The 27563-nt window shown below is 37.9% G+C and overlaps 1 protein-coding gene across 2 annotated transcripts in view; it reads left to right on the forward strand.

Annotated features, from left to right (window-relative positions):
• EVC (EvC ciliary complex subunit 1) overlaps positions 1 to 27563 on the forward strand; it is a 50276-nt gene that overhangs the window by 5957 nt on the left and 16756 nt on the right. For both annotated transcript variants that reach the window (XM_033059473.2, XM_033059472.2), the window contains exons 4-12: positions 290 to 522; positions 1438 to 1522; positions 3730 to 3828; positions 6027 to 6164; positions 8094 to 8252; positions 9832 to 10048; positions 14355 to 14503; positions 17216 to 17314; positions 25491 to 25703. In XM_033059473.2, coding sequence (XP_032915364.1) covers positions 290 to 522; positions 1438 to 1522; positions 3730 to 3828; positions 6027 to 6164; positions 8094 to 8252; positions 9832 to 10048; positions 14355 to 14503; positions 17216 to 17314; positions 25491 to 25703 — 1392 coding nt within the window. The remainder of the gene's footprint in view (positions 1 to 289; positions 523 to 1437; positions 1523 to 3729; positions 3829 to 6026; positions 6165 to 8093; positions 8253 to 9831; positions 10049 to 14354; positions 14504 to 17215; positions 17315 to 25490; positions 25704 to 27563) is intronic.

Raw genomic sequence — 27563 nt, forward strand, 5'->3', positions numbered from 1 at the left:
AGAGACCTTATCTACCCGTTAACATTAGTGGAAGTAGGATCTGTCTAAGCTGCCATAAGAAAAACACCACAAGGATCTAAAAGGAAGATCGAAAGCATGCACCAAGGAGCTAACTACAACAGAAGAGCACTTTTCTGGGCAATGCAAAAACCTGTCATGTATATGAAAACACTTTTGCTATGTATGCTGTTTAACTTTTCTGTTAAAAGTAGACACTGAAAATTGATGTGATGTTTGTCTCCTTGTTGTGTTTTATTAATTGAACTAATGAATTTCCTTTGACTTATAGCCTTTGGCAGATGGCTCATCCAATCCATCTTTGCATGAGAATCCAAAGCAGACAATTCTGCCTAATCAATTGGTGGAGACATCTATGTCAGGCAGCCTGGGATCCCTGAGCCAGGGAGACAAAGAGGACTGTAGTTCCTCCACATCAATACATTCCACAACAAGTGATGACAGATTTCAGGCTCGAGCCTTCCTAAAGGTGGCCAGCTTCCCTGAAGTCCTGACATGTGAGAGGTAAACAGTAAACTTGCCCTTGTTTGGTCATTTCCTGTGTTTTTAGGACAGTCACTAAAGGTAAAAGGCTGGGCATGAATGCACAGTCACCACATCAGGACAGGGTTATCTGCTTATAACCCTAAAAAAATTTTTGGGGAGATTAATACATTAAGCTGTTGGAAGTCATCCTGTTCTTTGTGAAATTTTGGGAATCGCAACTGCCCAAAAGCTGTTTCATGAAAGATGTATTATCCACTATTAGGATAAGGAGGTGTCTTTGTAAAAGCTCGTATGCTCAGTTCATGTGTGCTGGAGATGGTGTCCTCTGCACTGTACAGTGCCGTCTCACGCTGCAGGTGCCTTGAGAGCACTCAGTGGTCTGTTCTCTCTCTTTTAATGGGAACTACTCATGTCTGACTCTGGGAAAACAGTTCCTCTCTGACACTGCTGATGAGCAGGTAGAGGTAATTGAAATGGACTGTCAGTTCTGATTTCCTTTCAGCTGCACCACGGCAGTACCCCTAAATGAGTATGTGTCTGCACTCTCATCAGCAAGAGTATTTGAGTCACAGGGGTTGGGAAAGGCACTAGCAATAAAGAATATTTACAAAATACCCACTCTTATTATGGCTGTTTCAATTTAAAGCCATGTTTTCACTGGTTGTATCCACTCATGCCTATGTTCACCTTGTCTTTTTCTAGAGGAAGCTGCAATGCCAACTATATTCAAAACACTACTTTGTTTTGTTTACTTTTACATACAGAATGCTTTCTGAAAAAGACGACAATATAGAAATAAAGTGACTTCACTTGTGTTTTGGGGCAGTGTTTTTAGGAAAATCTAGTGATTAAATGAAACATATTGTGTTGTCCTTTGGTATAATTGTCATTTCATTTAGATTGCTATTAATGCATTTTTAATCTTTGTTTTAGCTTCAATGTTAAGCTCTGCCTTTGCAGTCTTACTTTGAAAGATCTCATGCTTCTTGATACTGAACTCAGAAAAGAAAAACATGTGGTAGGTACTCTTATCTCATTTATAGCTCGTTGTTTTGAACATCTTCATTGAACATCAGTTTAGGAAATAACATAAACAGCTGGCTAGGTGGGATGTAGTGTAGCAGAGTTGCATTTCCATGTTATTGTCTTTTTTTTTTTTTCTCCTACTCTGCATATATATGAGCTTCCTAAAGAAGTAAAATAGAATGAGTATACTGGTCTGTGAAATACCAATATAGCACATATCAAAATTTGGTTTTGAACATTACTCCAGAGATTAACACACAGCACTTGAGGCTCATAAAAGAGGTTGTTATAAATTATTTAATAGATGAGTTTGTCTTAAGGACAAACTTGCTTGCTTGTGTGTTGCAACTCCAAAGACTTAAAGCTTTTGGCATAAAATTTAAAACTCAGTTCAACTGAATCAGTGCCATTGTGATAAGTACAATTGTTGTGATTTTGTAGGACTGAGGGATTAAAGTACCATCTAAACCATAGATAACTACCTACATCAAATGACAGCATCCAAAATTGACAAGGGAAAAAAAAAAGAAAATAAAAAGTACAATTAAAGCCACAGGATACTCAGTAATGATTGTTTGTGGTGACTAGCTAAAATCAAGTGCAGCACCATTACTGCTACTGGGTTTTAGCTCAGTAAATATGAATCTGGACATAAAGTCTGTAGCTTTCTCCTCCTCTCTTTTCTCAGGCTCTGTTTAAACAAATTGGCCATTTCTGTTACAATTTACTAAATCCACTGAGAATATTTCAAAGGGTGAGATTTTCTGAACAAATTTCTACACAGCCTGAAGGAGGAAACAGGAAAGTAAACCTGGGAAGCAATTTCTCATCTGATGAATTATCCACATCTAGTTAGATGTGAAAGGGAACTTGCAATCAGATTTCCAGAAGGAAGTTTAGTTTGATTATAGAAGGTTGAATTTGATGTCGAAGTTAATCATCAATTTCTGAAGGAGGGTAAGTAGCAACATAGTGATGTAATCACAGAAACACAGAGAAAATGAGCATTTAATGCACTTTGTGACCCACCAGAAATCACCACAAATGACTTTGACCTTTAGCTGAATATGTAAACAGCTTTATATTTTTGCTAGAAGGAAAAAGGGAAAAAATAAATCAGTCTGAGAGTAATTTCTTCCTTTCCCACTCTGCTTTCTCTGATTTCAGTCTTTCTTGGCATCAGGTCTAAGGTAATACATCCTTTTCTTTCAGTCTTCTCCTGAACCCTTTTTTTCTCCTTTTTACTGTACATGGTGTCTTGGTAGTGTGTTCAAAACTTACCTAACCCCTGTCTAAAACATTTGCAAGAGATCCAGTACATGACTGCTGTATGGTTTTTTCTTCTTTTGAGCTCTAATTGTATTTTCCAGATTTTGCTCACCTGACATATTTGCTTCGGTAACTGTTTCTGTATATAAATACGTGTTTATTTATGTTTTTATATGTTTTAAGCAGGCAAGTTCTGCATCATCTTATTTTCAAGATTATGAGGAACAGGCAGGTGGCTGTTAAATTTCATGTATTTTTACCTCCACAGTAAATGGAAAATGCTGCAGAAGTTAGTAATGAAGTGAATTAACCTTACACTGAAACTCTAATTGAGGCAAGAGGGGAAAAGGTTAAGCAAAAGTTTTCCCAGTGTTAAAAAAATTCAAAAGCATCTTTTTGAAGACAATAGTATTACAGTATTAAAAAAAAAAAGGCACACAAAAGGCACACAAATGGAAAATAAGTCTTTTTCTTGCAAGAGAAGCTGGCTACAACTTGAGATAGTTTCTTTTGAGTTGTGTATGAAAACGTTTGATGTATCATGTGGCTGACTACACTTGAAGTCAGGGTAATGAGTCCTTAGTATCTTTCAAATAGTTAATATCTTCCAGTTTCGGGGTTCATTAAACTTTAGAAAAATGGACTTTGTATTTTCAAGTGATCTGCATTTTCTCCAGTCAAGAATAGTTCCAAATGTGTCTGGCTGGTTAGAAAGATATATGAGATTATGTGTAACTCCATCTTCCAGTATTCACTGGAGCCAAAACCAGAGAATTTTTCACAGTGGAAGTACTGGAGAGTTGCTGGTAATTTATCTGGTGTTTCACTATAGTCTCCCTGATTGATTTAAATCAGCAGAATTTATCACAAAGGTGTCCTTAAAATGATGAACAGCCACTTAACCTGGGTTTTGTTTTCTTCTTTAAACAGATGTATATTCAGATTTTCAAAATATACCTCACAGACTTCCATCGTAAAAAGAAGATTACTGATGGTTTGTTGAAGAAGATCCTTTCAAATCAGGAAAATGTAAGTGGGTTTGTTGGTTAATATTTAAGGCCACACAAATAAGAGTTAATCTTATTATCACAGCAGAATGTTTCACCTACTCCTTTTGAGCAGCAATGTCACTTGTAATCTGCTTCTGAAGAAAATGCAAAGAAACTCCCTTGTTAGTTAATTTTCTTCATTACCTTGTATGCTTTTCCTCTTTGTTGCTGCATGAAGTGATCTGTGTAATCTGTTAAAGGTAAAATATTTTGTAGTTGAATCCATTTAAGAAAAGAGAACATTTTGAACTTTATTTACTCAGATTCAAGAATTTGTAATTGTCAGGGGCTTTGTTTGGTCCCAGGTATCATTGCTGATAATAAAATAGCAGGAAAGAAAGTAGCAGTAAAAAGCTCAAGGCTTTCATCAGGGGAAGATACACTTATTTTCCTCATCTTCCTTTTTTCTTTCATGTACTTGTATCAAAGTTCATATGCCACTTCTGAACTGAAAGACATATATTGACAGTCAATGTGTATTTCAGGTAGAGTACTACTCCGGTACTATTTTTAAGGTTAATAGAAGGAACAAAAAGCTTTACAAAACTATAGAAAATAGGAGAGCTATTGATTTCACTTTCCATTTTAGAGTCACAGAAAACTCAGGATTGAGAAGCACATCTCAAGATTGTCTGGTCCAGCCTTCCATAGGAAGTTTTGTTTTATGTAAGGTTATCCAGTGCCCTGCCAATCCAAGCCTTAAATGTTTGTACTGAGAGCAGCCTAATCACAGTACTGATTATACTTTTCTTGGATGGAATTTCACATCTAGGCATTAGTTATCAGCTCATGAACTCTACTTGTTATGCAGTATCATAATCTGTGAATTACTATAAGGAATCTCTGTAGTACCCTATGATTTATATCAGAATGTATTTTGCCTTAAAGCACTCTTGAATCCTCAGGTTTAGTATTAAAGCTTATTGTATTTACTAGATGAAAAGTGAGATTAGATGTGCAAAATCCTTTTACTGGTCATCTGGTAATGACTTCAAATTATAAACAGAGCTAATCTAGAATAGGTATGTTTGCTGATAGAGCCTCGTCCTCAGTGAAGTTGATGGCATCGGTGTCCTCGTGCTTGTAAGCTGCCGCAAGACAAGGACTAAATCTAAATAATTAGGTGCAATAATTGCCATAAAAGTCCAGTTGTTTAAGTGCCAGTATGGGGTTTCTGTGTCCTATATGAGGAAGAGAAAGACCTTGTAAACCTGACTGTCTTAGAGGTGGGATGTCATGCAAGGCTGCTTATGACCACCATGTAAGAGAGATGTTGGTGGTAAACAAGTGTTACATGTTTTATTGCAGACAACGTTTTCCTCTTTTAATTCTGCACCATAAAAATGAATGGGATTTTGATGAAATTGTTAGTAAAGCTTGTCAAACTCTACTTACATTTCTTTAAGGTAGAAGGATATCAAGTTAATGCATTGACAGCCAAAAGTGGGTGGTATTAGAAGTCAGTGGTTGCTATGTAAGGCATGTTGCAGTGAAGGAAGAATCCCCGTTTTTGATATCAACTTACTAAGCAATGGCAGCAGACTAGTATTTGTCAGCAACATCAGCTTTGAGAAGAAATCACCCTGGTTTCTAAAGGACTGAAAAACTGTAAAAACTCATGTAATCTTGCAGCCTGTATTTTGTTCCTTTGAGCATTACAGGTGTGTTCATCCTTTTGAGCATTACAGGTATGTTCATCCAGCACTCTGCAGGGATCACTGTCTGATTATCACCTGGATACTTAGATGAGCTTTCAAACACAGCATGTACACTCATAGCTGCCATTTAAGGTGAGGCACATGCATTAAAATAAAAATATTTTTAGATATATCCCAGGGATTATTAGTATAAAACCTCATGAAGCAGTGTTTACTAAAACTTGACTTCAGTGGAGATGGACTATGGTCTTGACTTTACTCACATCCTGGAATGGATCCAGGATCCATACAGTGGAAATGTATGTCTTTGTACATACATTTAGTTAGTTCAGTTGAGAGCTGCCATATATCTGGAGATTTCCTTGCTTGCTACAGAAGGCACATTACCAAGAGACAGAACTTTCTGAACACTCCTGTTCAGCTTCCTTAGCCATGAACTGACATCCAGATTCACTCCCAAATTTAGAAGTTATGTCTGTTTTTCTGTTTAACAAATCACTTGACTTTTTTTTTCCCGCAGGATTTTGAAGAATTACAGAAACAACTTGACTCTAGACTCCAGAATACTGAAATGTCAGGAGCCCATAATTCAGAGTTCCAGACTCTAGAAGACCTAGAAAGGAGGGAAAGGGAATATTCCGAGCACGTCATAGATAATGTAACTTCCTAATTTTTTCTAATATTTTATTTTAATGTTATTTTTCTGGTAGGGAATTCTTTAGTGCAGTGGTTGAGTAGTCCACAGTTAGTATTTTATACGTGTATGAATCCTGAAAGTATTTTTACCCAGCAAAACACTTCCAATTACCTTTGGGTGTCAATATGTTTTATAGATAAAACATTTTTTAGTGTTTTTTGTCAAACACTGTTGTTTTATCGACTGAGAAATATCTGGTGCTTGTCTAATGGTAAGATTTATTTCAAGCCTATGTATAGCCTGACTTTTAGGAATGTTATCCTAGCACCTTGCTTTTGTCAACCACCGTAACTGAGTAAGGGAGTAATGAGACACTGCAATTTTTTTTCAGCTGAAAGAAGTACTAAGAATACAGTTACTGGGCAGTGTTTTAGTATGTTTTGTGCATTTACTTTAGCATAGCATTTTTCTTTAGCAACTTTCTGTGTGAGAATATGTTGACATTTTTTGATGTGAAAATACAGTTTGATAGCAGGCATTGATTTTCAAAGTAAAGTGTTTCATTTTTTTTTTCTCTGGAGTAGGTTCACTGTGTCAGTATAGCTTTCAGGCAAGAAAACTGGAGGTTAAGAACATTCTATGTATTATTTTGATTAAACTGAGTAATATTCTTCCCAGCCATGTTTTTGAAGTTTGAGTAAATTGATGAAAATGAGAGAGTGACAGCTCTGTGAGCTGCCTGTGCTGATTGACTGTGGCACTTCAGCTGTGGACCAAACAGCCTATCACCTCAGCCTTGGGCCTTTTTCATACAGTGGTTAACATTCTTTAATGTCTGGTGCTTAAGTGCTTCACTTGGAATTTTCTCAGCTTTCTTTTGATTTTCTGAGCCCTCTACTTTATAGTGGAAGCCCTGGTAACATTGGAACATCTGTGTCAAGTTTCTTTTGCACTTTGACTTTGCACAGTGGAAAAATGATTATTTAGAGTTTTCCAGAGTTAGTCATGTAAATATAATTGCTGGCAACCTTGCTGAGCAACCTGAGGCATTTATTCACCGGCAGCAATCATCCTTCAGTGTATCTGTCACTCTTGGGCCTGCAGATGCTTTTCATCGTATTGAAAATAATTTCCCTCTATGCAGATTTTTATAGATCAGTACCTTGAACTAATCCAGTCTTCCCCTGAGAATATAAAGGGGTTTTTGCCATACTCAAAGATACCGTAATGATATTTTTTCCCAAAACTCATGGATACTTAATAAAAATTGTGGTGATGGATGCATTTTTTTACCTTTATGTGTGAGTAATCCCACAGAGCACAAAATATTGACAGTTGTGCGCAGTCATGTTTGTGGATTCAGGACCTAATACTGAGGATTGTCCATACAATAATCTATCAGAATTGGCATATATGCTGTGCTGACACTACATAAAGTACTTCCAGCCAGTAAGGTGCTTATGTAGCATCTAGCTGTGAAAGGCTTTGATGGTATAAAGCTGTAATAATTTTCAGTTTTTCTTTTTTTGTAAAAATGTTGTTTGACCTGCTCTTACAGCTAAATAAACTTCACAGAATAAAAGGGATGCAGTTTATCTTCTAGGTTTTTTACCATCAATACAAAAAACATTATCAAGTCTTATAAATGCAATATGCAGAGAATTAACAAATTCTTAGCTAGTTAAAAAGAATTACTACAGTTATTTTAAAAGGTCAGGTTTGACCTATTGATTATGTCACCACCAATATATTATATATATATTTTTATATATATAAAATTCATAATAGTCTCTTTATCTTTGCAAATTGTTCAGTATAACTAATACTGAGAGCTGTCTGTAATCTCAGTGACTTGTATTTCAGTAGATTCATATATATGCCTCTTTCTGTAATGAAATACTAGATGATTAATGAGGGAACATGGGTTGTTTTTTGATTCATATTCCACAGATGGAAGCCTTCTGGAAGCAGACTGACAAAGCCCAGCAGGATTTTTTGGACCAATCAAAATGTTCAAGTGCCAAAGCAACAAAGATGATGATGGATCTGACTGAGAAGATGATTGAAGTAGAAAGCTTGTTAAGTGAATCTCAAGACTTGCAGGCGATGGTAAAGTAAAAAAGAAATAAAAGTTGAGACAGATTTAGTCAATCTGAACAGAAAGAATTATGTCAGTGCACAGTCTGTCAGTCCTGCCTCAGGAGTGATGTAGACTGCTTAATCCAGTTGTCTCTTTGAGCTTTATTGCAAAGAGCTCAACTTCCATTGCAGTTTAGGAAGACTCACAGGAGAGTAAACTCTCTGCACTTGAGTTCTAATTCTCAGAATACTATTTAGGTACTCATATAAGGAAAAAGTATGATTAATGCAGCTGATGAACCAGGAGAGCAAGATCTATTTGATAGAGAATTGTTGCTGTGGGCATTATGAAATTTCTTTTTCTTTCAAAATATTTATTCCATTTTGACTGGCAAATCCTAATTTAAATTTGAGGGTGATTCTGTGTGTTCAGGGACTTTAATTGGAAATGAAAATTCTTATCAGCTCTTAGTGATATGGTCTGAAGAGGGAAAACTGTGCTCATAAATGCACCAGCACTGTATTTTGTGTTGTATTAAATCTAACAGATCCTTAATTGTTTTTTGCACAGGATATACTGAAGGAGTTACACGCAATTTTTAGATTAGCATACAGTTGGAATCACTGCATTTATTAGTAATTTGATGTATAAGCAGATACAATAATTACTAGCTTGTTAGTTTGGAGTTAGAACAGCAAAGTAGACTGAACTGGGCAGGTATGAATAAAGTCTTTGCTGCTTGTCACACTTGACCCAAACTGGGCTGCTGTACAGTAAGTTCCTTCAGATGGGCAGACTGCAGGTAAGATACCTGGATACAGATACAGGAGATATTCCTGCCTGAAGTCACTACTGGGATGATGCTGAAATCGCATTGCAGAGGTCCTTGTAGGTGTATCTCTATTATAGGTCAGAGAATCACAGAATCATTTGGTTTGGAAAAGACCCTTGAGATCGAGTCCAACTGTTAACTTGGCACAGCATTTTCAAACTCTTTCTAACCTTGCAGCATTGTTTAAAGCAGCTGCACTTTCACCCAGGAAATCTTTCCTTACTGTGATCATGGGCTGCTTCTTTAATAGTGCAATGAAAGTTGCTAGGCCATAGGCAATAATACTAATTTTTAGTATATGTATTGAACTCTGTCTGACAGTCAGAAAGAATCACAGCATTATCAGAATCAGGTATGTGTCCTCATTTCAAAATGAGGACCTGTACTGGTGTGCCATATAATATCTACAATAGTATAGTATTCGTCCTGGACTTCCATGTTGTCTTCTGTCCATCTATCCTCCTTGAGTATTTAAGTTTGTTCTGCAAGCCTGTTATTATCTTTTCCAGATTTAATGTCTTCTTGACAGCTACAAATAATGAAAAACACCAATAGTTTTAGATTAGCTCTTGCAATTGAACATGCAATAAACCTACTGCTAGCCTGCACTAATTCAGACTCTCAGAAGTATTTGAGTACATGCAGATGGTTATTCACATGGTTTTGAGAAGCCTCAGTGGTTTTCTTTGTGGTTTGGGAATCAATAGTTCAATATAAGGAAAGCAGAACCCAAGGCACATTCTTGGTTTCTAAACAGGACTTTATGTTTGGTTTAGGACATTCAGGAAAGGCTGTTCAACTGGGAGCTTATGGTGAAAATGATTGATTCACTGAAGTCCTCTATACCAGAAGAGTGTAAGGGTAGATTAAATACTGTGTCAAATATTCTGGACCACTTAACTGTAAAGAATAATCTTTCAGTCCGACAAAAGGAGGAACTTCTAACAGATCTGCACAAGGCCTTCTGGGAACAGCTGGCACATTTCAGTAATGGTGAGTACTTAGTCTGGAGCTCATGACTTACATGAGTTCTCATTGTTTTAAAGAGTAAAAAAATTACAGCTGCAACCATATATATATATCTGTTTTTAAAAGATACTAATGAATTGACCAGGATCAGTTTTATTCTAGAGGATGTATGTTTGGAATGGGAACTTTGACTTTAGGCCTTTTATGTCTTGTTCCAGGTATTACTGGGTACTTACTCTACAGTTCCCATAATCTAATAATTCCATTAATTTGAATAGAGAAGAAGAATCACACTTGCTACAGTATTTGTGATATTTCTCCATTTACTGTTCATATATTTGGCATTGCTGGTGATACTGGCTGGCATAAGATACTGTTTCAGGATTTCCTGCTAGCATGTAAAGCCAGAAGCAGTTGTACTACATACAAAGCAGTTAGTTGTGCTATCACTCTTCTGAAAAAGTAATGTTAAAGCTTATGATCCTCCTATAAATCTCTGTTTTATTACATCAGACTAAAATACTTTTAAAATGAAGTCTTTTCCTCTTCCTTTTACACATCTTCATATTTCCTTTTACATATCTTCATATTGCCTATCTGAAAAGTCCACAATTACAATAAAGTCTAACCTGACTGACCCACTGATTTAAGGTTCTCCCTGTGTCATTTGTATGTTACCTAATGCCCAGTGTTGAGAAATGCACCCCCAGCTTCTCTGATAGGTGCTGTTTCAGGGCTCAGTGCCTCCCATCAGCACTCACAGAAAATTACAGTAAACATGTAACCAGAAGGAAAATAATGATAACTACTTCAACACAATTTCCAGAACCATTTCTGCTACTTTTGGACACGTTTAAAGAAAATTGTCATAGTAAAATGGCATTAGGTTTAGAGTTCAGTGAACTGAATAGTCAGAATGAGTGCAGTCTTGTTGCGGTATGTTCTTGCTGCAGTTCTGCTCACTCACTTTGGGCTTAGTGGTGATAATTTGTGCCTTATCTCACAGTCATAAATTCACAGAATCACGAAACAGTTAAGGCTGAAAGAACTTCTGGAGGTTGTGTGGTCCAGCCTGTCTGCTCAAGCAGGTTGAACTACTGCTGGTTGCCCAGGATCATGTTCAGATAGCTTCTGTCTCCAAGAATGGACGCTCCAACTGGGCTGCCTGTTCCAGTGCTCAGTCATCCTCATGGTAAAAAGAACCTCTGTGTTTTAGTTTCTGGCAGCTATCTCTGGAACTTCTGTTGGGCACAGCAGAAAAAGAGTGGCTCTGTCTTCTCTGTACCCACTCTCCAGGTGTCTATATACTTGCTCAGATCCCCCCAGAGCCTTCTCTTCTGCAGACTGAATAGCCCCAGCTCTCTCAGCTTTCTCTCATAGGAGACATGCTCCAGTCCATTCATGTTTGTGGCCGTTTGTTAAAGTCTTTTCAGTATCTCCTTGTCTCTTGTACTTGGCTGTGGAGTCCAGAACTGGACACACCACTCCAAGTGTGGATCCTTTCCCTCCATTCAGCTCTGCCTAGTGCTGTGGAGGGAAGGGATCCCCTCCCTCTAGCTGCTCGCTTATGTTCAACCTGGTGTCCACCAGAACCCCCAGGTCCTTTCCTGCCAAGCTGCTTTCCAGCTGGGTAGTCCCCAGCACATGCGTGTGCCTGGGGTTGTTCCTCCCCAGCTGCAGCACTATGCACTTCCCATTGTTAAACTTCAGAAGATTTGCATCAGCCCATTTCTCCAGCTTGTCAAGTGCCCTATGGATGAAGTACAAGCATGTGTGGTGTATCCTCCACTCCTCCTATTTTTTGTGCAGTCTTGCTAAATTTGCACTCTGGCCCATCATCCAGATTATTAATGAAGCTACTGAGCAGGATTGTACAAGTATTGACCCCTGGGGTACACCAGTAGGTGCTGGCTTCCAGGGAGACTTTGAGCAAGTTTTCAATCCATGTCACTGTCTGCTCATCCATCCTCTTCTCTATGAGGATCTGTCAGGAGACTGCATTGAAAACCTGCCTGAAGTCAAGGTACCAATATCCACCGCTCTCCTATCGCCTACTGAGCTAGTTATTTCATCATGGAAAGTGCTGCAGAGTTGATCCTCTTTCAGAACATCTAGCTGTGTGAAAAGTTTGCTAATATTCACAAATACATGTATGTTGTGATACAATTTCTTTCATGGAAGTTTGCTTCTAAAATTGTCTATGCCTAGTTCATAGTTTTTGCATAGATTCAGCCACTAATATTCTTTAAGCATAAATGGGTGTGTCTGGGTGATTTTTTCCTTCTTTTTTTAAATTTTCACTTATTCCAAAGCAAAAATACCTCTGTCAGAGCCTGTATTTTATGCAAAGTTGGTGCTTATGGTTGTGTATAGCTATATATTATAGTTGGTACATCCTGTGCAAAAGAACATTATCAACCTCCTGGTTTTAGATAGAAATTAAATGTACTTTAAAAAAATTATCTGGAGTGCAGCATTTATTCCAATGGAGTCTTACTTTGACCTTTTTTATGAACTCTTAAATACAAAAGTTAAACTGTACCTGTAATTTACAAATAGAGCACAAAACCAGTAAGACTGTGCTCCTAGGATGCAAAGCAAGTAAGCAATAAAGAATCAATAGTGTTTAAAAGTAAAACACTGCTACATTTATTTGAGTGACATTTTCATTACAGGCTTTCCTGTACTTTTGGTGCACTTTCAAGTGTTCTGTCAGTGCATCATCAGCCTGTGGATAAGCACAATAAATTAGCATGGAGAATAAATAACATTCTTGGTGCTGCAGTGCTGTGATCCTTTTGTTTCTTTACAAAATAATTTCTTATAAGTAAAGTAGCTTGATGTAGTGGCAGAGCAGCAGCCACAGGTTACTGTTGTTTTGCATTCCCCTGTAGCTGCTTGTGTCAGGAGTGAAGTACTGCTCTGGGGCAAGGCAACTGAGGAAAATGAATAAAATTCTTCTTAGGTGGACAGGCAATGAGACATGAAGTGGCAGAACATTTAAAGCACCAATTGCACTCAGCAGCCAAGGATGCAAATAGACTCATGAATTTATATATCACTTGGAGCTACAGGGGGAATGAAGCAGGGAGGAATTCAGTCACAAATAGTTCACATTACTAGCACAAAATTGGAGGGACCTTGACAACTTTTACTGCTGTTTCTTGGATGAGTCACTTTAGAAGTCTGATATGTATGGCTGCATGCCAGTTCAAGCTAATCTGAACTAGCACTGCTTTAGACCTTTTGTCCCACCATATGTTACTGCCCCTGTCCTTGCAGCAGCATTTGCATATGTGCAGTTAGGTAATGAGCCACTTACCAGCCTTCCTGGAGCATGAGGGGGAGGACTGGTGCAAGAGCCTAAAAGAGGGGTGCGGAACTCCCGAGGGCTCTTTAAAATGCTGTTTGTTATATCCAAATGATGCAGCAGTTCACAGGTCGTGGGTGACAAGAGCCCAGCCCACCACCTTTTTAGCCACAGCTGTGGGTTTGTCTGAAAGCTTCCTCTAGTTCTGGTTACAACGCATGATATACTTTTCATTGTAGATCATCTTAATACTTGACAACCAATCAATACCTTTACTATTACCTATAGCCTATAACAACTACTAACATTACCATATTCATGTTACTATTTTCCAATCACATACAGTATGTTAGTATGTTTAAGCTAGAAATTGTTTTTCAGTTTTTTTGCAGTGGAAAATTCTGCAATTTTTTCTCTACTTGCAACATGGCATTTTTGTTTGTCTGTGAAAATGCTTTTGCTTGGTAAAAACATCTTTTGTTTGAGGTGGATTTATCCTTTGCTCAGAGTCATAAAAGCCATTTCCAACTCACTTGCTCTTTGCCTTTTTAGTTATCCCATAAGACTGGCTTAGCAATTCTTTTCCTCTATGTCAAAACTTGCTATCATTTCTATTCCTTCTTCAGAGTCTACATTCAAAGATCTTTCTGTTATACATACATATCTGGGAGACCTTCCTGTCAAATCCTTATCCTTCCCAACAGTCTGGGCTGCTGCATGAGGAAGTCTGTTTCTTGAACTAACACACTGCCTTTGCATAAACAGCAGCACCAGTGAAAGGAAGGTGCAGGTAGCAGTCCAAAATCCTGATAGCTTTAAGTGCCATGTAACAGTCTAGAAGTTCACATCTAAAAAGGCGCTTACATCAGGATAAGAAGCAAATTTCAAATCCTGCAAGGTGATTACTTGTCTATTTTGCTCACTAACAGATTTCTGTGAGCTTCTGTTGTGTGACAGTAGCAGATGCTGCTTTCTCCCTGTGGAGTTGTGGTGCCTGATTGTTTGTGGTTTATGTTCCAGAATGCATGCAGCAAAGTAAAGACCTGATCTTGAAACGACTGGAGTGCCGAGCAAAGAAGAAGGAAGAGTTCAAACGCAGACAGGAAGCTGAACAAGAGAGACTCCTTAGCAAAACCTTTCTTACTGAAGATGTTCATAATTTTCTCAAGGTGAACAAGTAAAAGCTTATTTTCCCAGTTCTATTCGTTTTTATGGTCAAATGTATTGCAGATTTCTCCCAGTTCTGTAAAATTGGGAGTTTTGGGGCCTCCAGAGAATCACATGCAATAGCACAGGTGGACAGGGTCAGAACCCCTGTTGCCATGGCTTTTCCTTCAGTGTTGGTGGTGTTGCATTGGAACAGAGTGCCAATGAGGTTAATGCAAAATGAAAATGTAGAAAACATCTTTTGCTTAGACACTCTGTGTTTGCTGCTCTGGAGGAAAGTATCTGGCCTGCATTACAGAAGAAAACAGTCTGCACTGATCTAGTTGCTTTTCTGTGAATGGGGTTACTGTGGCTCAAAAGCGTTACTAAATTTCAGAGAAGTGGGGGAAGAACTAATTATGATCTCTGGCAGAATGACTTAGAAAAGGTTTGCAGTTGATAATTTAATATGGTATACAATGGCCAGTGTAATGTTTTCATGGTCATATTTTCTATAGAAATCTGTTATTGTTCCAAATGAATATACAAAATCAGAGTTCTTAGCTGTAAATGCTGAGATCTGCAAAATACGAGTAACTGCTGAGAACTGCAAACACAAGTTGTTAAGAATTTTTTAAAAATCAGTCCTCAATTTTCAGAAAATAAATAATTTGAGATGAAAGTGGTTACATCCAGCAGCATTAAACTTTTAATGAAATCTAATAACTTAGATAAAATTACTGTTTGAGAAGACCCAGAGTCCAACTGCAGCAAACTGTCAAAATATATTGATCTTAACACTGCGATTTTGCTCTGTGGGGCCACATTCTTTAATTGTATTTTATGAATTGGACAAACAGTTACTGTTTCTGTACGCACACCTGCTGGCAATACCTCATTTCTTTGGCTTTTCATAACTTGGGACAAATAATTCTGTCACACATTTTTGTAGACAGTGGGAACTTATGAATGTATTTCCGTTTTACACATCATTGGACGCTCTTGGACACATCCCAGATTCACTGAACAAAGCTTAAAAATTTCACATTAAGACCCCTTCCCTACAAAGGTAGAGCTGCACAACTTTTTGCAAGAGATGCTCTATTCTGTACACCTTATGAACATATCATTAGTCTAGAGTTTAACTAAGCCTACTCAACAGCTTTCTGACAGGCTGAGCAGGGAGGGGCAGCTTGCACACGACTGAGTCTAAGGATTATGAAATGCCTGTGTACAAATTGTGAAAGTCAGAAGGTAAGCCTTTCTGCTGCACAGTGGGAGAGTCTTTTGTCCCAGAACAGGTGTGGTCTTAAGTGCAGAAACTCTTCGAAGAATAAGAAGAATAAGAAAAATTTGTACCTGCAGCTCCCATGGTTTGACTTAAATAGTCCAGTAATTATTTTGTGAGAACAATCCACTTAGCACTGAGGAGCTATTTTGTTTCATAATTTCACAGCCAGCCCAACAGTAAAGGAATTGATCTCAAAGCCTCACCACGAGCTCAGAGCTGTACCCATCAAAAACACTTCTTTTGTCTGCCTTTCCCCCTCCACGTCATCGAGGGTCATACACCACCATGGTAGCATCCTTGCCAGTAACTGACCTTTCTGCTGAATTTAAGTGGTTGCCAATTATGATGGTGGATTTTGCAATAAACTTCATTCACATCAGATTGTTGTGAACACAAGTAGGGTGGTAACAACTGAGTTGCTGTGGATCTGATTTTTTTTATGAAACAGAATAAGATATATAGTAAAGGTTAGAGTTCCTGTATCATTCTTTTTCTTTCATCTATGTTTCTTTTGGAAAAGGAGCATTTGTCTTTTAGTGGCAGAGAATACAGAAATGATCAGTGAAGAACACAAACCATAAAGTGTCAGTTACAGTAATCCATTCTGGCTCTGCCTACCCATGGTGGACATATAAGTTATAGCAGTTAATGTATCAAATTCTGTCATAAAATATGACTCCATGAGATGTGTGAACTTCCAAATCTACCTCTGCAAGAATGATGAAGAGTTTATGGGCACTTTGGTCCTCTTTAGAAGAGCTCTATTGACATACCTAATGAAGAAAGCCATATTTACCATGGGAGTGAAAGGGAACACTTGGCAGATTAAATCAAAATACGGAATATTTATGTATAATGCTACTCATTAGTCTGTAGATTGAGGCAGTCTTTGTGAAATACAATCTTCCATGAACCTTCCAACACATCCACAGTCAGTGTCCTCCCTTGATGAAAAAAATTGATCCCTATTAAAACTGTGACAGAGGACCAAGTCAGATCACATCATAGATCAGCCTTTTAGGAACCACCTTGGGACATGGTGACCAACCCCTGTCAAGCCCTGTACAGTGTGATATGGCTGTAAGTCAGATGTCTCATGATGATGTCAGATGGTTGTTCTGCACCTCATGGTAATGGCTATGATGCAGTCATACTCATACACTGGAAAGCAGGTTTCAAATGAGATCATTTCACATGTTTTTAGGAGTATGTGCATATTATTTAACCCCATATTGCCAAGGCTAAGGAATTCTATACTCAAGACTGGATAATCTCAAATTAAGGTGGTAAGGCAAGTTTCAGTTCCCTCTGAGTCATGGTTCCAGGTAAACGATTACTGTTGTAGTGATACATGGGAAGAGCATAAAGGAAAAAAAGGGAAGGATCACAAGAAACAATTAAGATCTTTTGAGCTATTTAAATATACCTACTGTGTTTCTTTTAGGCTTACCATGAACTGATAGAGAAACACTGGCAAGCACAGTGGGATCTGGAGGAGGAGGATGACTGCGAGAGCACAGAGGCTGTCGCCGATCTCTACAAGGTGCTTCTTCTAGTGATAAATATCATTTACTAAATTAATTTTGATGATTGCCTTACCCCACTACAGTGTCAGACCTTGGGGAAGATTGGGGAATTGCAGGAAGGATCAGCTCCAGGAATTGCAGCTCCAGAAAGCTAGGCTGACAAAGCAGAAGATGGAGGCAGGACAGTCTTCCATATTAGCTTGCCTTTTCCACTGTCTTCCCAAAACACTGTTTCCTAACCTCATATTAGTCAGAAAATGTCTGCACAATCTGTCAAAACATGCTGCCCAGGTGGTTGACAAGGTTGCAGCAATGTTGAGAGCATACAGTATCTGTCATTACCACCAGGAGGGAGATGTCATTTATGTGACATAATTACTTCTTCTGCTGAATCATACTATTCTAAGTGAGCTTCACTACATCTCCAAATACGGTCTTTTCATTCATTTCTCACAGTGAATTTTTTTTTACTCTAGTTAGTTCCCTGAAATAGGTTCAGATCTTTGGTAAGTAATATTTTTGTACTTCTTTTTGTTACTGATTTGGAAAATTCTATGTGCTTCATGCTTTTGCATCATCTTTAATTATTTTGTGTCTGTGCAGAAAAAATATCTATCTGGTGAAGCCCAAAACCATACTCAGTAGTGACCTTTAATTAGGCTGGAACTAATCAATTTCAGCTCAACAGGATCCTTGTCATGATTAATTACGACCAGATCAGGATGTTGTAGAAACTTGTGGTCCCTATCACATAAAGATAATCTACCCATACAATCTTAATTAGCAATAGTCCACAGGCACTTTTTTCAAATTCATTTGATAAAAAAAAATAAAACCCCTCTATGTAGAACAAGTAGTTTTGCCATGGTGTTATGTAATAGTGCAAGCAGCAGACAACTAGAGAAAAATTACTGCTTTGGAGAAAGGTTTGCTTGGAAGGATATACCAGTGAATCAGAGTAGATTAAATGTACAAAGCTATGTAATATGTAATATGAGAAAAGTCAACATATTTGCTGATATTACTGTGCTCAGTTCATCATCCATAATTACTAACTTCTCCATCCCCTTCCTGCATACATTTTTTTTTAAATCCTACACAGTTCCACCTCATTTGAGAAATTATATTGCTTTTCTTTATTGTGTGTTCTGCTTTAGTAACATTGAGACCAGGCTGAAAATCCTTTTTCTTTCAGTACTAAGCTAAGTTTTCTTTCCCGCTATTGGTTTGGGTGAATTAAGTTTTCCTAGAATTGCCAGGAGAACTGCACAAACTTGAACTCTGCCAGTTCACCCAGCTCGAGGCCATTATATTCCATATTACAACTGCTCTTCTATGACTAGACCCAAACACTGCCAAACATGAAAAACTGCAAGTTTTTCCAATTGGCATCTGTTAAATAAGGGTCCACAAATCTTTATTTCCATTTTTTTTTACTATAATAAAAAAAAATTTACTGTAATATTTAATATAATGAACAACTACACTTTCTCCCCTTAACCCCAAATACAGATCTTATCAACTGTTTTAGGACATGAGGCTACTTTTGAATATAAGCTAGAAAGAGGAGATGATACAAATGAACATAGTTCCACTGAATGTAAATGGGGCTGTTCTGCCTTCTACAGCTGAGGATAGTACAGTGGTGACCTGTTTTCCATAACCAGGGGCATAAAAGCAAAACTAGACTTGCTGTTAAAGGAAGGAGGTGCATCTCACAAACACAATCCCTTTGGTTCTCTCTCTGCTCCACCACACATCCAGAGCAGAAGTGCAGCGTGTACAAGTCTTTCCCTGGGCAGCAGGACTTCAGCTCTTCACTTAGTTACTCCAGGTTTGTCATAGGGAGAAGCTGCTGCTGTTAATGGGGAAGGCAAGGTGGGAAGATGGCAGGAATTTGAGATCCTCCACAGTGCAGTTTTGTGACTGCTGCTCAAGTAGACTTAAACAAAGAGGCATTAACAAGCTGGGTACCATCAAGCCTCACATGGCAGCAGCTGTGAGCTACAAGACCTGTGTCCCCACTGAGTTTGGACCATAGTCCTTTGTAAAACCAGCTAGTTTGGGCATTTCTGTAAACACTGCAAAGCTTTATATTGCCCTTCTGGAAGATCTGCACTCCTTGAACCTTAACTGATAGTCATTTGTCTTGCAAATGAAGAAGCTGAAACATGATCTCAATAAAAAAGTGATATTAAAATATAAGGAAAAGGTCACTGTGTGACTGAACAGGGAACCAGTGAGTGTTCTGGGGACAAAAAATGGTGTCACTAACCTGTAAGTGCCACTCCCTTGTGAAAGATCTTTAGCTTGTTCTCACAGTGTTCTTCTAAGCCCTGACCAAATTTCTATGTCTTTTCCTTTTTTTCATTTTTCCCCTTTTAAACAGATCAAGATAGATTTATATAACCCTGTAGCACTAGGGAAGTCTGTTCTGCTACAGTACATGGAAGAATTATCCAAATTGGTGAATAAATATGTAAAAATTCAATGATCTGGAAGCTGACTGTGTTTGCATAGAATAATTGAGTAGGTTTGTTTTGTGTACGCATGAATAAATCAATTTAAATGATTTAAACAAGGTCAATGGAATCTGTTGATGCCTGAAGTAAATGAATGAGTTATATTTGGAGGATAGTGTAAGACTTTTCAGACACACTAGTGGATTAAAATAGTGTGCTGTAGGTGAATAGTCTGTATCTAGACACAGGGCTCAATAACTAACTTTTGAAATGTGTGTTGAAGAATTGGGGCGAATGATTTTAATTATCACAGTATATCATAACTTAAGGAAAAATTGTTATTTTTAGCAATTAGCAAAGGTAATTGAATGGATCAGCCTAATATTTTCATAAACAGGGTCTGCAGAGTTATCCTGTATGCAAGGGATTTTGTGCTTGTTTTTACCGTAATTTTCTATTGCATGACAGCAGTAACACACCACCCACCCCAATCTCTGCCCCAGTATATCCAATTCTGTTTCTCTTGAACAGATTCTCTTGAACAGAAGTCTGTCTCAAGTTTAACATATCAGATAGTCACCAGCCTATTTTCCCTCTTGTTGTTGTTGTTGTGTGAACTACCCATGTGTTTCAGTAGGGAAAGGAGAAGTGAAGAGATTGGGGGATTACAGTTCATTATTAAGAAAACAGACATGCAGATTGCACAAAGGAAATCAATTAACAGCTAGAAATTACATAGTACATGGTAAGATAGGTCTTTTTCCTCTGCCTTTATTTCAAAACTATAAAAACACAATTTAGTGTCATTTATAATTCCCCTTTGCTGACAGAAGTTCAGCAGAATGTTATTTCATTTGGCTTGACAGGGGAATGAAATGCACAAGAATTTAGACTAAAAGCTATTAAGTCATGAGTGTTGTCAGTGAGCAAGGCAGTAGACATTTTATGAATGGGTAGACATAAATGTGGGTTTGAGGAAAAGTATTTGATTTTTTCCTTTGCTAATAAAAGGGAGAAAAAAATATTTTTACAAGGTATAAAATACTGATTCTCAGAGACTTACTCTTTCATTACTTTCCTTATGAGTTATGGTTAGGGATGCGGGACTGCATTTTTGGGTACCAAGAGTTGGCATCTTTTTAAGGGGAATCACTCAGTTTGTGTCAGGTGGAAATCCCTATCAAGAGAACTTCACCTGAAAGTCTCACTTTTGAAATTTTTGCCCTGTGACTTACCCCAAAAGTATTGCATCATCTGATAGATTAAATCTATGAAGTCATACCATGGGAGCCCATTCTGACATTGGATTTGGGCATTGTTACATTTGTTTTGGTTGCTTCAGTCAAGATGTCTGATGTAGGTAGCCTTCCTTCTAAAGTTTTGTTCTTGCCTTACTGCAAGGGGAAATGCATAAGAAAATGTACTTTACCACTATACAGATTCACAATTGGCTAATAGTTAGATCTCATGAAGGACTTAACCTTATCCACAAAGGAATATTTCTAAAAAAGTAGTACCAAAAGAGAAGATTGAAACTGCCTTCTGAATAAATCAAAGATCAGTGAGGGGGCACAACTAAAATTTCAATAAACCTCTATTTTAAATGTGTGGAAATCAAGCAGTGGGGCTTTTTTATTAACTTGTGCTAAGGATGACTTCAATGTCGCTGTGCTGTATGGATGTTATGGATGCTTAAAAGCTGGTTTCCAATTGACTTTCCAGAATTCTTCACATGGAAGAGAGAAGTACATGCAATCTGCTTTTCCCCATTTCAAGTGAGTGTGTCTTCTGAGTGTATGTGAAGTATCTTGTAGTGGCCAATGGTGTGTGTGTGTCCAGTGTCCCAGATTTTTGATGTATTTATGGGATGTATAACCTGAGTATTGAATCTCTGTCCTTCCTAATATACAGTGTGGGTGGGGAGATGAATCTCTTACCTCCTAAACAAGTGTCCTAGCCAATGAGCTTCCGGAGGCACATGCAACAATGCTCTACAGCTTTGATCAGATACTTCAATTCTTTTAATAAAATGTTAACACAAGTTAGCAGATAGCTGTGCAGTTGCCTCTTTGAGATAATATATACTTTTCAGTGTCTGGAATGTAAAATAAACTACATCCAGGCTTTCTATATACATTTTTCTGCTTCTCAGTTTCACTATTCACTCATCTATATGTAGGACCCTTTTAATCATTTAGGTTTAAGGGGGAGAGTTAATTTTGTTGTATGGGGGAAATCTGATAAGCTATGTATTTCCCCTGATTTTTGACAAAATTATGTATTTACTGCCTTGTTTAAAATTCAGATGCACTCAGCATTTTAATCTAAGCCCATTTTATTTCCATGTATACTCCATGGTATTTCTTTATGCTTGATCTATTTCTCTGGGGATTTTTTGAAAAGCTTTGAGATTGACTGCCAGGTACTACAAACAGGTTCATTCAATACTGCAATCAGCTGTTCTATTTATGGAATCAATTTGAATAAATTTCATTAAGTCAAAACCCTAAAAACAAGAGATGGCATATCAGGAAGCTTGTAAAAAATATTTGTAGAGGCTCTAGTGCAAAAATAAGATCCTGGAAGCAGTACTGATTTTCCTCTTCTTTCCTGTGGAAAATAACTTTTATAATACATGGTGTGCCATCCCTGCTCACAGACTTTATTGCCGTTTGAAATCAAGTACATTCCTTAGAGTACAAATAGTTTTGAACTATTTTGTTAACTTGAGTTGCTGGGTAGAATTCAATCACATTTGCAGTCTTTCCTAAATGTAGACTTAGTATTTCCCCTCCCAAATTTTAAAAGGCCATTCCACCACTTTTTTCAAGTGCCTCATTAAACAGCATTGCCACTGTGTGATATGGCCTCTGGGTACAGCATGCTGTCCTCCTAGGTCTGGCATGCAGGGACTGCCTGGGCTCTGATGTCCATGTGGTCATCACATTAATGAGGTGATATAGATAAGTAATTTTGTGGGAACAGGGCCTAATCACATTTTTCTTCAGTAACTGTCCCCACTGTGGTCATGCCAAAGGTGAGCATACAGTATAATTTGAAGGTGCAGGGGGTACAAAAAGAACAAAATGACATTGATAGCAAGGAACAAAATACCATATTTTTGTTCTGTGCAAAATATTTCATAGCAAATAATAACACACAGCTGTGAGCATGCCAGGAAAATGCTATCAGTTCCACAGCAAAATATGTTCAAAAGGGATTTAGCTGCCATTGTTTGAGAATAGAATGCCTTAACACCCTGCCTGAGATCTTTTGATCTACCACAGTAGAAATGCCACGGACTCCTCTAGACTCCTTCTGAACTATTTCAGACCCAACAGAAATTCTTATATCACTAAACACCCAGTGAAGGCAGGAGAATTAACATGTTCTGAAAGGCTGGGAAAGCTCAGAGGGGAGATGGCTTACAGAGATAGAGCCACTATTTGTTAAATGTTGTATGGGGTATGTAGATTAGAAATGCAATATCTCTGAGTTTATGTAAAATCTGAGAACTCTGAGTCTTGGATTTTAAAATAACAGCAGAAGAGAGAATTCAAGCAAACCATTGGCATTGTTTTTGCCAAGCTAAGCCGGGCCACCACTGCACAGATGATTAGGATGGTATAAATCATGACTCTTGTTGTAACAGCAATTTGTAACTATAATAATTAAGGAGTAGGGGCAATAACCCTTCAGCACAGGACGTACCTGTGTAGCAAATGTTCCCTAATGATACTGTCATGTCTAGATTGTGAGAAAGCACTAGAAATGGGAAAAATGTTATCTGAAGTTAGGTATTATGTTGGGTCTTTGACTACTAAGTCCCATACTTATGCTGAGTACTCATTTTCAAAAAGTCTTAGTCCAATTTGCAAGAATTCAGAATACTTTGAGATTAAAGAAAGCCAGTGGGAGCTGGATTCTGAAAATCCTGCCTTCTTTAAACAGGTAAGAGAGTGGAAAGAGCTGAAACAGCTCATCTCAAAGGCGTAGTGAATGTGTTTTGTAGTGTTTTGCCTCAATTTTATCCATAAGAAGAGGTTACTGCAGGGAGCTGTTAAGCTGTTTATTGTTTGTGAAACAGCTAATTAATATGGTGATTAGCATCCTAGAGGGATCATAGGAGGAAAATAATAATTTAGTACTCAGTGCACAGCTTGTATATTTTACAATAAATGGGAAATATTAAAATATTTTTCAGAAATCAATCAGTTCAAAGGATATTCATAAACCTAAACATGGAACAGATAAAGGTGCTGTGTAAACATTACATGAACCCCAAATGTATCATTATGGGGGCACAGAACTATATTTCACATTCAACCTAAGTTCTGGTCTTTATTTCTGAGTTACTGTCCTTGCACTTTAACATTCTCTTTTGGTTTTTGTGGAGTTTTTTAAATTATAATTTTTTAGTATTTTACATTTTATAATTCAATATCTAGCAGTTGGAATGGGCTCTTACACAATAGTACATTATAGCAGCGTATGCCCCCTCAAAAAAAAAAATTCCACAAGAACTTTTGTTGCTTATGAGCCGCAGACAAGCATATTTACATCTAAATAAATATCCCTGTGTTTGTATTGAGAAGTTCTAGATTTTGATCATCTAAGAAATTGTAATTGTAATTGTATTTAAAAGAAGACAGAATCTAGAAGACCTGACTTGTTCTTTTAACAGGAATCTTTAAAAGAGTTTTTAAAATACTACCAGTATTTTAAAGAAAAGAAAGAAATATGTTTTTTCAAGAGCAATAACACTGGTTTGCAATGAAAGCAAGCCCAGCTAGGCAGTAAAGCTTTTTGGACTGGCAGGATCATGCGGAACTCACACAAAAATAGCTCATCCTGCAGGAATACTGCAGTGTCCATGTGACTTTCCAGTGTGGTTTTGTCCCCTTTTCAGCTGGGAAAGCTACCTGTCCGCACTCCTTCTCCCTAGGAATTATCTCAAGTGGCACTAAGTTTGCCAAAACAGCTCCTATCACCACTGTGTATTTGACAGTGAAACTAGAACAGAGTTTGTAGCTTGGATGCCATCTGAAAAAATCACCCCAAAGCTTTGTGTGAGTGAAACAACCTCAGCAATTAAAAACTGTTCATATGGGACTAGTTTCGTTAAAACTACCAGAAGATGTTTGTTTTCCTAGGCTTGAAACTATTCTGCATCAGAATGAATTTGAATAATTCTGTTCTGAAGAATGTTATATTTTGAAATACCAACTACTGACATGATTAATGTCACTTTTGTCTAGCGAAAGGCCATACCATCCCTTTTAACTCTTCCCTCTTTCTTCATTCATTTCTTATCAGCAGCTGAGAAAATGTGCTGTGAGGTGTTGTGCTACACCAGATTGTTTCTACAGCAAGTAGGTGTTTTTATAACACATCACTATAGCCAGTAAAACAAGATATTCTTTTCTACTGCAATCATATGTGAGCAACAGTTAGGGCACAGGGTCTCACGTGCTCTTGCCACTGTTGCATTTTAAATGCCTTGTGAAGCTTGAACCAAAACATTTCAGTTGTTTTATCTATAAAAGCTGGTCTTTTTAACTCAAGCCTTAGTGGCATTGGATTTTAGCTCTAGGATTTGGTCACCAGCCCAGTGTATTCACATGGTTCCCTCTCTGACATTAGTCATGGAACATTCAGGGAAACAACTCCAAAGGGCTGGGGCTTCCTTTTGTCACCTGTTTCTCTCTGTTCCTTTCTGTCCCTCTGTTAGGAGCTGTACTCTAAGGCTTCCCATGCTTTAGCAGAGTTGGTGACAGAGCTGTTTCTTCAGACCCTGCCTGTGGTGACCAGCCTCTCTGTAAGAGAATGTGAGCTTCTGAAAGAGGAATGGCAGGAGAATTTGGTTCCTCAGCTGGAGAAATGGGAGAACCACCGCCAGAGACGCTGGAAGCTTTTCCAGGAACAACTATTGCAAGAAAAAGAAGTAAGATCCATGTTATCTTTTGAGATCTCAGTGTCTAAAAAATGGGATACAGAAAAAAGTTATTAAGATACTTACCTCTGAGAAGTGTTTAGTGTATAAATATGTAGTCTGATCCAGACACAGCTCTAGGCTGAGGAGGAGCAGTTTTACCTGCAGAATGGAGTGAATGTGTATGCTGTGCATGTAGGCTTGCATGGAGGAGTCAGAGAGTAATTACTGAACATCTGTCCACAGTGTTTGACAGCTTTGTCAGCACATAAACACTTTCTGGCAAGGCTGTTCTCTGATGTCCTCAACTCTTGGCATCTACAGAAACAGTTCAAACAAAACCTTCACTAGGTCTGTTTGGAGAGGGTATGTATAAATACAGTTTACAAAGGAAGCCTTGCAATGACAGATATTTCGGACTAATTTTTATGCATTAATGCTATAATAACTGGAAACATATGATGCTTACATTTATAAACTTACTCTGCTCTTCAAAGGTGAAAAAACACATCCATCTTTCCTGCTCTGTGTGTGTCCACTATAGGGGGCATTGACACCAGAGGAGATAACAAGAGTAAATGCTGAGACAAATGATTTTATCATCAGTCTGGGGCTCAAATATACCTTCAATTTATTCATACAGTGCTAGTCTCTGTTAACACTGCTTCTAACACAGCTTAGTCAAAGAAGGTGTGTCCTTTCCTAAATGTTGTGTGCTGCAATGTATGGAGTAGTTGGAGCTTTTTAAATTAAAGGTTGGCAGATTTCTTTAACACTTGTAGAATCATATTTTCCCTTGCTCATTCTATGAAGTGCCTAGACAATCCAGTACATGGTTAATGAGTTGCTGAGCAAGTCCCTAATTATTGCAAACTGCATTAAGGTGTTCAACTCTTTCACCCACTCATATTTAGGATTCCACTGTAAAGCACTGTGATTCAGGAAACTGTGGGCTTCCTACTAAATCTGGTAGAGTTGTTTGCTAACCAGTGGATTTAGAACACCCTTGGAAATACAAAAGTAAAATTTTTCATTGAAAATTTCTGAGTCATTTCCTTTTTTTCTTCTATATTTTCCTTAATCTGGAGTTATGCAACATGCACCTTCCTGATCTTTTAATATTTCCTTTATTGTAACTGACCTGTTTTGCAAAACAATTCTGTTTTAGTGTTTTGTTGTCACAGGGTTATCTGGCAAACTGAAAACTAAACTAAACTGTGCTTAGGGCAAACCACTGATGCCAGTGGGTCTGCTCACATGCTTAGTTACATTTGTATTTTCCAGGACTGTTGGCTGCAATGTCTGACCTCCTTTTTTTTTTTTTTTTTTTAAATTATTTTGCCTCTTTTTATCAAGGATAAAATTTTATCAAAGATTGAATTGTCAAGTTTAAACCTTGCTGTTCATTTTCACATTCATGAATGGTGCACAAATTGCCTGTCCTTGTATGTGCATGGCCTGATAGCCTGCTCTGGTAGGTGAACTTCAAGCTCATCTCATAGCACATAGAGCCCTAAGCAACGTGTGGTATTCGCCGTCATAAAAACCACAGAGAAGCAGGAGATTCTGATGTGCAATTTAAGAGTAATGTCATGTCAGAGTGCACATTAGGGCACCTCTGCTGTGGCCTTTCCACTGTCCCACTGAACCTCAGCCATTGCTCAGGGCTGGAGAGGATGTGTTTAACACGTACGAGACTCATCACAGGGGGTAGCATCTCAAGTCTGATGTTTTGGTGCAAAAATGCTGTTTGTACATTCCTCTGTTGCTATCATTGGGCACCCTGTTGAGTGGAGAAACAATACCCTGGGAATTTTTCTCAAAGGATTTAAAGGATTAGTTCATCTCCAGCACTCAGCTGCTAGATAATGG

The sequence above is a fragment of the Catharus ustulatus genome, chromosome 5 (genome assembly GCF_009819885.2).
Source record: "Catharus ustulatus isolate bCatUst1 chromosome 5, bCatUst1.pri.v2, whole genome shotgun sequence".
In the NCBI taxonomy this organism is placed as follows: Eukaryota; Metazoa; Chordata; class Aves; order Passeriformes; family Turdidae; genus Catharus; species Catharus ustulatus.